We start from the raw sequence: 11,211 nt of genomic DNA, 5'->3' as shown, positions 1-11,211 counted from the left end.
TCACACATGATCCTTTACCTTTGGAAAACTTAAAACTCTTTTAAAATTATGTTTTAATAGTAAGTATCTTTTATTATGTACATTATTGAATTAATATATATTTTAATTTTCTGTTCCTTTTTCTGCTTTGACTATTTAGTGATACAGACTTTTTTATTAAAGTTAAAAGCACCATGTATATATTTGAGCAACAATTATGCAGAGAACTACCAATCCTATGGACCCTTCCCACTGAGTGACATGTCTTACTTGTGACATCATTGCTTTTATTGCCAGAAATATGGTGCTCTCCTTTCTCCTAGACTACTTAGATCCCACACGGAGATTCTCTGCCCAGACTGCACTTGAAGACACACAGCGAGTGAACCAGGGCTACCTGCCCAGGCCAGGAGAGGCATTAATATCTGCAAGATTTAGATAATTTGTTCAAAAAGGTAAAGAATGGAGTGCATGTTTGTGAAGTAATGTGTCAAACGGCAGGAAATTTCTTTACAGGCTTTTCAAATGTGTGCATTTGTTTTTGAATTATTTAAACGTAGCGAATGTACAAGAATTATTAGACAGCTGTTGCATTTATTGGAAGAAATATAATCAGTGTATCAGACAAAGATTCAAATATTATTTTGTCTGGGATTTCTGAGCTCCCTACCATTAGCTTTAGGATATTATCTTTCAAGAACTAAAGTTAGGAGTTAAACTTCTAAATTCACTCATTATATCAATACGTAACGTGATATTATTTTTTGTCAACATCTTGCAATCCTGGATGTGTGGTTCTTTGCCATTTACTATTTATTAATAACATTAATAAAATGAATATTATCCATAACATTACAGATTCATTTTATATCCTCTCCATAGCTGATGTCTTTTTATGTATTTCCTTTGAACCAAATGTTTTGGTCATTTTAAATAATTTAATTAAAAAAAATAAAATTCATCAATATCATGGAGAGAATTAGATTTTGCCAATTACACAATTTTAGTCCATAAATATCTTAGGACATTTAATATTCAAAGAAGTAAGATTGTTCCAAAATAATTGAGGCTTTTCCACAGGAGAAAAATATATGCAGGTTTTTCATGCTTCGATGCTTTAAAAACATTTAATGCTTTAAATATGTGGCTTAATGGAACAAATACTTCATGTCTCTTGCATTCAAATACCCCATCAGAATAAAAGTGTGCTTGAAGCATTAAATATAGTTACTTTCTTGAGTTGACAGTAATCCTAACCATAAATAGTAAATATGTCTGCGTAATCTCAAATTAAAAAAAATAAATCATTATTAATATCTTGCTATTTGTTATAGCTCTTTTTCTTATTTTAATTTGCAAATGGATACTAGGATTTTCAATGACCAAAATAAGCTCTGAAGTAATAAAGCTGACCAGTTAGATTATATCAATTAGTGTTAGTATCGAGCCTATTTTTAGACCACGGATTTAAAGTTGGTTTGATATCCATCTCTCCAAAACATTTGCTGTCGGCAATGGTGTTAGTAACAAGCTTAAATCTGGCTTCTTTGTAAACTGATAGTCGACCACTTTAAAGTTGCAGAACACAGTCCAAAAATACAGTATAGAGGCTAAACTATCAAAATTGACTGTAATCATGTCTATTATGCTTGGCTATGTAAGAAAATACTCCAGATGCAACAGTTATGCAGTTAGTTTGTCACTATTAAGAATTAAGTTTCAGGGCTGTAAATATAACTGAAGAAACAGTTTGACCCCAGGCTTCTGTACTGTCATTTGATGACCATTACGAAAATATTGCTGTTAGGTTACAAATATAATAAATATAGCACAGTTCAGTTCTTTCCATTTCCAGTTAACTAACTGCGGTAAAGGTACAATATTTTATTTTTTGGCATATGTTTGAGCTTACCAGGGAGTACACAGGGACTTACACTCTGTATAATTGGAAATTTGATGAGCAGTGCCAGGTTTTACATAAAGCAATTCAGAAGCAGAGCTAACTTCTATGTTACGTGTAGTTAATAGCATTCTAGCAATATGCCTTGGATCCAACGTCTGAAGATCAACCAAAGTTTTAACTATTTTTTTTTCCTTTTTAACACTACTGATCCTGAGAACTGCTGAGTAAGAATTTAAATTTGACTGCCAACTATGGGCAGTTTTACGCTGTGGCTGCACTTAATCTGTGGATGTTATCCAAGGTCACTTCAGACAGGATTCCTGGAACCAACTGAGAAATGTGAGAGTGCCACTTCATTGGCCTGGGTGGATTCTGAATCAGGTCCCACAAATTAAAAAGAAACCATTATGCTTTACAGTCAACTACAATTCACATTTTCAACATTAGAACACATTCTATTACGTAGGACAGGTCAGGAGATATGTTTTCAATGGCATTTTGCTTCTTTTTAACATGTCAACTGTTGAAACTTTCGCAATGTATTAATTAATGTTTCTACTAGAATGCTCTAGAGATAACAAACGAGACAGATCTGTGCAATCTTTATTTCAGAAAACCTAAAGGTATAAGGCGTGTGGCGGAGTAAAGTTCAACTGCTGTTGTTCAGAAGTGTTGGATCATCGGAAGTGATCTATTACCGTGGAACTGGTTGTGCCATCCTGCTCCTTTAGCCGCTGCAAACATGGATAAATCCACAAAAGAGCTCTTCTTGAACTTTATGGTGGTTTTGATGACCGTGCTACTTATGTGGCTACTTGTTAAGTCTTATCAGGAGTGAGGCACTGTCTTCAATGTAAAACCAGCTTTTACAATAAATTGTGGGAGTTTGCCATGGCTCTGTTCCTCTTTTACCATCCAGTGGCTGCCGTCAGATCATTTAACCTGGGCAATCACTTGCTTGAATTCTGGTTTATTTTCTACATTTCATCTTTTGCCTGATGCTCTATTTTCACCCCCTGAAATGTATCTGAAAGGGCATGTGTCACCCCTTCATGATTTAGGAGCACAATTGTGAAGTATGAAATTCCCAGTCATGAACAAAGTCCCTCCACAGTATCAGCTTTGTAGCTCTATGCACAACTACAATGGTTGTGTGTCATGGGTGACAATTTAATATATTCTCACCATTTGTGAATCTGCATAAGATGACACAGCAGTGACAATATTACCACCAAGGGTGTCATCTTATTCAAACAGAAGCTTTGTATAACTTAAGCATTTTCTTTCATAACCTCACACCTGCACTTCTCAATCTTGGTGTAGCTGGTACTTGGTGTAGCTTTAATGGTTTTTCACTGGGGTCTCAATATTCTATGGGATGACACATGCCCTTTAGTTCCCACAGCTACCTCTTCTGCTATTTGTAATATAATGTGCTAGCTTATGTGTTTTTTGCTTATCTAATTGTATTTCAAAGAAAATGTTGACAGTCAATGCAAATATACTCCCACATAGAGTGGCACTGCTAAATTACAAATTGTTATTAATTAATTTCTGTACCATGCACAGTCTGTTTTCTACGTTTTGTTCTTTCTATTCCTTTTAATGCCTTACCTTGAAATGAATTTTCTTTGCTTCATCTTCACTTTAGAAATGTCCTGTAATATTGCTCTGGCTTTATCAATCAAGTGTCACAGATTGAAGCTTTCTTTAATTATGTAGCTCAATAATTATACTCAAGTGATTTTTCAGAAGGCAAAAGATTAATATATCATCCCTTCATGCATCACTTTGTTGTAATTAAATATACATCCAAGCTTTCTTACTGTTGCTTTATTCTCTATCTACCAGAACTATCTCCACCGGTATATTAAAGTATCAAAGTATGAATTCACTACATTTTACCAGGCTCAAATGTATTCAACAAAATTTACGTTAATCAAAAATGAAATATAATCCATTTAATTGCGTAGATTTTAAATGTACTGATAAATGTTTTTCCAAACTGTAATAGTACTGACCAACAGTTAGCCCACAATGAAGATTTACGATGAAATGCTTGCTATTGCTAGTTTTAAGGTTTATTGAATGGCCCGAGGCGCCCCAGGATTTTGGTTACGTTAAAATGGAAAATGTGAGGAATTTGCTTTACCAGATTTATTTAAAGCGAGTGTGGCGCCACCTGGTGGTTAGACCACTTACTGGGCGAACCCTCAGCCCTAGGACTGGCAGGGTCATGTGACTGTGTTTGGCGGGAAGAAGTCGTCACGTGGATTAGGGGTGTGCCCTGAGATATATATATATATAGAACTCTGGGAGAACCCTTCCCAGTCGCATGTGAGCTGTTCTCTGTATAACACAATAAAGATCATATATTGGTGACCCCGATGATCCAAAATGGTTATTTTGGATTTGAATAATGGATGCAGCCAACGCCCAACCCAAAGTTGCCATCAATCCAGCCCAGCAGAACGCTGTCGCTCTTTAGCTGCCCGTGTTCTGAACATCGCAGCCCCAAGTGTGGTTTCAGCAGGCTAAGTCCCAGTTCCATATTCGACGCATCACGGCTGATGACACTAGGTACTATTATGTGGTCGGTGCGCTGGGTCAGGAGACGGCCGGTCACCTGGTCCTTACCTACGTGCGTCACCGGCTGAGGACAAGTATGAGGGCCTCAAAGTGCTTCTCCTTCGGGCTCAGCCGCCGTGATTGAGCAACACGGCTCATGCACATGGGCGGGCTCGGCCATCGCAAGCCATCGGTGCGCAGGAGTGAAATGCTTACTCTGATGGACGGCCATCAGCCCTGTCTCATGTTTGAACACGCCTTTCTGGAGCAGATGCCGGATGACATCCGCCTGCTCCTCGCGAGTGAGAATTTTGAAGAGCCCCTGCAGCTAGCGGACGAGCTGTGGCAGTCCAAGCAGCAGGGCGGCGGTTCGCTCGATCGTGTGTTGCTGGTGCCTTGGAAGGCCCAGCAACCAGGCCCTGTATCCACCGGGAGTTCTGCTGCACCGCCAGTCCTGGGAGAAGCCGGTAAAGGGAAGTGGTGTTACTATCATCAACCCTGGGGTTCCGTGGCCCGTCAGTTCCGCCCGCCCTGCTCGTATCCGGGAACCGCCAGAATCGGCCACCAGTAATCGCTGCAGTGGTCGGCCAGATACACCACCTCTTTGCTTGGGATCGACATTCGGGATGACGGTTCCTTGTTGATATGGGGCGGAGGTTAGCGTTTTGCCCCCATTGGGGATCGACACTCGTTCTGGAAAGCGGGGTCCCTTGTTAACCGCAGCAAATGGCAGCTCCATAACGGATGTATGGGATTCGCACGGTCCCGCTCATCTTTGGCTCCTGTCGTTTTACCTGGCTGTTTACGGTTGCCGATATCTCCCAGCCGTTGCTGGGCGCCGATTTCCTCCGGGCTCAATCCCTGTTGGTGGATGTGAGGGGACAGTGCCTCTTCCGTCTGCCATTTTGTGCCTCTGGTTCTGGCGGGGGGGGGGGGGGGTCCTGTGGCACCACCTGGTGGTTAGGCCACTTACTGGGTGAACCCTCGGCCCTAGGACTGGCAGGGTCACGTGACTGTGTTTGGCAGGAAGAAGTTGTCACGTGGGTTAGGGGTGTGCCCTGACATACATATAGAACTCTGAGAGAACCCTTCCCAGTAGCGTGTGAGCTGTTCTCTGTATAACACAATAAAGATCAGTTTGTTTCACAACACGTGTCTCGCTATAAGAGCAACATTGTTTTGATGGGCCAAAAGGCCTCCTTCTGCACTGCAATGATTCTTTAGAAGAATTATACAGGACACTATGTGTAAGAAAAAACTGCAGATGCTGGTTTAAATCAAAGGTAGACACAAAATGCTGGAGTAACTCAGCAGGTGAGGCGGCATCTCTGGAGAGAAGGAATGGGCGACTTTTCGGGTCGAGCAGGGTCTTGACCCAAAAAGTTGCTCATTCTTTCTCTCAAGAGATGCTGTCTCACCCACTGAGATACCCCAGCATTTTGCGTCCACATACAGAGAACAATAATTGCACTCTGGATAAGGAACTATATTGTCCATCAACATGAACATAATAGCGAGGTATTTGAGAAACCTAAAGCTTCATTCTCATCACTTTGTTTATTACGGATGCATCGGTCTATGATAGTACAAAGACATGTGAGCACTCAAGCACCCTGGTTTGTCTTGTTTATAATGAAAGCACACTGCAATGTGATGTCCAGTGCTATCACTGTGCAAAAAACGGTGGATTCAGATAGATCTGGTATAGAATTGCACATCTACAAGGCACTCGGGTCTATCAGCAGCAGAAATATTATCACAACTATGGAATGTCTCCGGCATCAATATTACCCTTGGCCTATCTTGTAGTTTCACAGATTAGCAGCTCATTTTAAGAGGATAGAAGGAGATTACTAAAGATGGTTTAAGTTAGCGGGCAAAGAATTAGCACATGAAATACAGGTCCTCCCAAGATTATGACAGGATTCCATTCTGCAAACTGTTTGGGTTATGGGCAGTTCTCAAAAATGAAACCCTGTCGTAACCCGAACAACTCGCAGGTTGTAAATGCGGTTATCAGTCAATGTATTTAAACAAAATCTTAGGCCAACCAAGGTCAACATATAGGTAAGCCAGAGCATTTAATTTAACCATTGGGATTTCTCTACAAGTTGCAAAGATATTGCCATGAACCGAGTTCCCACATAGCAGAAAATATCTGCAGCCCCACAGCAGCTTGCAAATCCATCCCACCAGTCTCGCAAACACTCGTTCATATGTACAGGCTTTACATAGATTGGGTGCTCGCAACCTGGGGAAGTTTTATAATGTGGAAAAATAGGAAATGATCCACATTAGCAGCCAATTTTGTTTAAAAACACATATTATCTAAATGGTGAGAGATGGCACATTTGTTTTGTATTCCTTACCATTTCCCCAAGCTTTTCAATATGACTTGTCATTTGTTGGAGTTGTTTCATCTGATAATACACCTCCTCATTCACTTTGGCAGACAGCTGGTTTCCAACAGGATCTGAGAGCAACAAACTCTCTGTTAAAGATATATATGAAGAGCTGCTTGGAGGGGTAGTCATTTCCTCACTTACATATTTCACTTCAGGCAGGGTTAAGGTGGAATCTGAATTCCTGAAATTGGAATGAGAAGTACTCTTCACTTCCTCTACAACATTCTGTGCAGTGAGGTAAAAGGGATATTCTGGCTTTTGGAATTTGGTCGTTTCACGGTGTTCCTTCACCAAATTCCTTACTGTATTTTGGTGAACTGATTTAATTAAGCATTGATGGTTCTTGGTGTCCCCCTGAGAACTCGAGGTTTGAAAATGCAAAGTAGATAACTTGCTGTTGTTTAATGTTGGGGGTTGTTTTGAGGGAGAGCTGGAGCATCTTTTCACCCTCTGATGTTGTTCTTGTTCGTTTGTTGAGATAGTATTAAGCAAACAGTGACTGTTCCTCCTCGATGCAACTCTCACATGATTTTCCATGATGTCTGAAAAACGTTGGTAAGGCATATGAACATGGAACTGGGAGGTGTGGAGATCAAATCTTCTGCAAGAAATTAATAAAACTGCTTACTCTCTATAACGTGCAAAATTCCTAAATTAGAAAATTGGGACATAATAATAAGATTTAAACATCTTTTTCACAATACTACTCAATTGACATGATTTCAAACTTTAGGTGTAGAAAAGCGCTAGGAATTCAAAGTAACATTGTCTTGAAATTATTAATAATTATCTCATGTATATTGCTCGCAAAATACGTGGAAATAATAATAATAGTGCATTTAGGTGTGTTCCGCGAACACTAGCTTAGGGGTAAAGTGATTAATGTTCAATGAAATTAGCAAGATTGGTGTGAATTTTAACAATGGGATTTTGCCAGTAGGTTAATTTTTTCCCCATTAATTCAGAAGTTGGCCATTACCAATACATCTGTACATGGGGCCAAAAGAGTTGCATATGGTGGATTCTGGAGCAAAAAAAACAAGCTGCTGGTGGAAGTCTGAAGAAGTGTTTCGACCTGGAACATCACCTATTCCTTTTATCTGGAGATGCTGCCTGCCCCGCTGAGTTACTCCAGCATTTTGTGTCTATCTGCTGGAGGAACTCTGCAGGTTGAGCATCATGATGGTGATGATACGTGGGTTGATGAGGAAGAGGAGGATGATGATGATGAGGAGGATGATGATGATGATGATGATGATGAGAATGAGTGATGTTGAGGTGGAGGACGAAGTCTTAGAATAACTCATTCAACTGTAAAAAAAATAGAACTAATATATTATGTTGTAGGGAGTGTGGCAGTGCCAATTGGAAAGGGAAGATACCTAATTTTTATTTGTTCATTTATTGGAAGTGGTGTTAGTTTTAGGGGCAGCATAGGTACCCTTGTGAAGGTGGTGTGAACCATGGCACGACCTTCTTAAACCACCTTTTTGAAAGGGTGCATTCACCATCCTTCTCATGTAAATAAGAAGATTGCAAGATGAAGGAGAAGCGGAATGTGAAAAGGATATTGAGAGACCTGACATGTTCTATTATTCACCCCACCCACCCCAATACTGGCCAGTCTCATCAATATCTGATCCAATTACACAGTGTCTCTTCCATGGCCATAAAATGATATATCTGTACCTATTCTTCACAGATTAGTCATTGCTATCTACAATTATGCATCATTTTTATTCTGCAAAAGAGAGGACGTACATTTATGACTGATGCGCTAAGTGCTCAGTGACACAAGGTGGAATATCTGGAAATATGTAAATTGTGGTGTAATCTACTTGGTCAAAACATAATTATTACAGCAAAAAAAAAGTAATTAAGCCCATCAGTCATTAACACCTCAACATCAGTCTTAAGGGCCTGTCCCACTTTCGTGACCTTGGCTCGCAAATTACGCGACCTCGTCGTCGCTTGAGGCGTACAGGCACCGTATGCCCGCGCGGGGCCGGTCCCACTTAGAAGTGCGGAGTTGTGCGGAGCTGGTCCTGACATCGCGCGGGGTTCCGAAATTCTTGCAGTGGCCGAAATCTCGTAGGCGCATTGCGATCGTACACAGCGTCTTGACGCGTACGCAGCCTCTTGACGTCGTATGCAGCGTCTTGACGGCGTACGCAGCGTCTTGACGGCGTATGCCTAGCGCGTGGCGTTGCACGATGATGTCACCGCCTGACGTGGCGTTGCCTGATGACATCACCGCCAGACGCCGTGCGACGCCCAAATTCAGTCGGCCCGCCTCCTGCCCAGCTGATTGGTAAGCATGACGCAAATGACGTCACGCGCGAACTTAGCGCGAACCTAGCGCGAACTACGCGTGAACTCCGCTTCCGTTTGGTCGTGCCAAACGCACGCAATGGCATGCAAGTGGGACAAGCCCTTCGTCCATCTCTCCTCCTTCTCATCAGCCATTAAGCCCATTTGGGTTCCCAGCACAGCAATCCAATCTGTCCCATTGGCTTGCAACTCTGCCACTCGTTGTCTTATGTGCCCGTCAATCCGCATTGGTTCTTTTATTGCTTCTCAACATTAAGGAGTAATTTACCGCAGCAAAATTAACTAACAAACATACTTTTGAAATTTAAGAGGAAATTGCAGCAGATAGAAGAAATCAAGAACATTCAAGGTCAGAACTGAATTCTGGTCCCCAGACTTCTGAAACAGTAGTACTAACAGCTGCAGTATTCTCCCAGGAGTTTGAACATTTCTATTACAATTTCCATTAAGCTTCTATATATTTTGAGTTCATCCCTAGAGTACATCCTATCTCTATGTAATTGATGCTTTTCAAACATCTCCAATTTGAGTAAACCTCCAGTATTTCCACAATCTTGATATGTTTTACTCCATGCAAGGTGTTATATTATTATAAGCTGTTAATGCCAAAATACAATTGGAATTGGTCACAATTGGAAACAGTTGGCTTCATTAACTCATTATAAAATTTTAGTAATAATCCAGTCATGTGTTACATTAGCATTTTGGAATATCCAATTTTGGATTTAAGTCTCAGCATGCACTTTTATTGCAATTTCTTCCATGCTATTACTATGTTGTTTAGGCCAACGCTGATGGAGTTAGCATGGACGAAATGTGCATGGACCATACCAGGCTCTCTGAAGAACACTGCATGTGAAATATGAATAAAGATTGACATTTTTAAACAAATGTTATGGTTATATTATTTCAAAAGAAGGTTGGGAAATATTTTTAACAGCTAATAAAATCAGTAAAAAAAAGAATGAACACATGAAACTTTACCTCAATTTAGTTAAAATATAGAAAATGAGTCAGATGTTCACGAAGAATGTTTTTCTGCAACTAAAGACAACAATACAATTATTACATTTGTTGGAGGAAATCAATTCTAACATGATGTCACAATATACACCTGATGATAACATGAAGCTTTTATGACATCACATTAAAGATGATTTAAAAACAGTCATCAATCTCATTCACATAATGGCTATTTTAGTGTACGGTACCCTAATGGTTGTGGTAGTGGACTAACACTCCAGGAATCATGCCTACTAACCATGGTAAGTTACATAGAAACATAGAAAATAGGTGCAGGAGTAGGCCATTCGGCCCTTCGAGCCTGCACTGCCATTCAATATGATCATGGCTGATCATCCAACTCAGTATCCTATCCCTGCCTTCTCTCCATACCCCCTGATCACATTAGCCACAAGGGCCACATCTAACTCCCTCTTAAATATAACCAATGAACTGGCCTCAACTACCTTCTGTGGCAGAGAATTCCACAGATTCACCACTCTCTGTGTAAAAAATGATTTTCTCATCTCGGTCCTAAAAGACTTCCCTCTTATCCTTAAACTGTGACCCCTAGTTCTGGACTTCCCCAACATCGGGAATAATCTTCCTGCATCTAGCCTGTCCAACCCCTTAAGAATTTAGTAAGTTTCTATAAGATCCCCCCTCAATCTTCTAAATTCTAGCATGTACAAGCCGAGTCTATCCAGTCTTTCTTCATATGAAAGTCCTGCCATCCCAGGAATCAGTCTGGTGAACCTTCTCTGTACTCCCTCTATGGCAAGAATGTATTTCCTCAGATTAGGAGACTAAAACTCCACGCAATACTCCAGGTGTGGTCTCACCAAGACCCTGTACAACTGCAGTAGAACTCCCTGCTCTGATACTCAAATCCTTTTGCTATGAATGCTAACATACCATTTGCTTTCTTCACTGCCTGCTGCACCTGCATGCCTACTTTCAATGACTGGTGTACCATGACACCCAGGTCTCGTTGCATCTCCCCTTTTCCTAATCGGCCACCAT

General features: G+C 40.7%; 1 protein-coding gene across 3 annotated transcripts; it reads left to right on the top strand.

The window, feature by feature from the left end:
- The first annotated feature begins 269 nt into the window (after positions 1–269).
- Positions 270–3,703, top strand: sln (sarcolipin). 3 transcript variants are annotated; one of them, XR_004412339.1, is made up of 2 exons: positions 270–434; positions 2,473–3,703. XR_004412339.1 is itself a non-coding variant. In XM_033022688.1 (2 exons), exon 2 carries the CDS (start codon positions 2,625–2,627, stop codon positions 2,718–2,720), a length of 96 nt encoding a protein of 31 aa, XP_032878579.1. In that variant the 5' UTR covers positions 283–434; positions 2,445–2,624; the 3' UTR covers positions 2,721–3,703. The 3 variants fall into 3 exon arrangements, 1 of the variants encoding a protein (XP_032878579.1); XM_033022688.1 differs by having other exon boundaries at positions 283–434; positions 2,445–3,703; XR_004412338.1 differs by having other exon boundaries at positions 284–434; positions 2,495–3,703.
- The last annotated feature ends 7,508 nt before the right edge of the window (positions 3,704–11,211 follow it).

The sequence above is a fragment of the Amblyraja radiata genome, chromosome 6 (genome assembly GCF_010909765.2).
Source record: "Amblyraja radiata isolate CabotCenter1 chromosome 6, sAmbRad1.1.pri, whole genome shotgun sequence".
Lineage (NCBI taxonomy): Eukaryota > Metazoa > Chordata > Chondrichthyes > Rajiformes > Rajidae > Amblyraja > Amblyraja radiata.
Note: the sequence above shows the minus strand (reverse complement) of the source record. Positions and strands in the feature narration are given on the sequence as shown.

Excerpts from the sequence above, each read along its gene's own strand:
- sln (XM_033022688.1), top strand. The coding sequence starts at position 2,625 with ATGGATAAATCCACAAAAGAGCTCTTCTTGAACTTTATGGTGGTTTTG.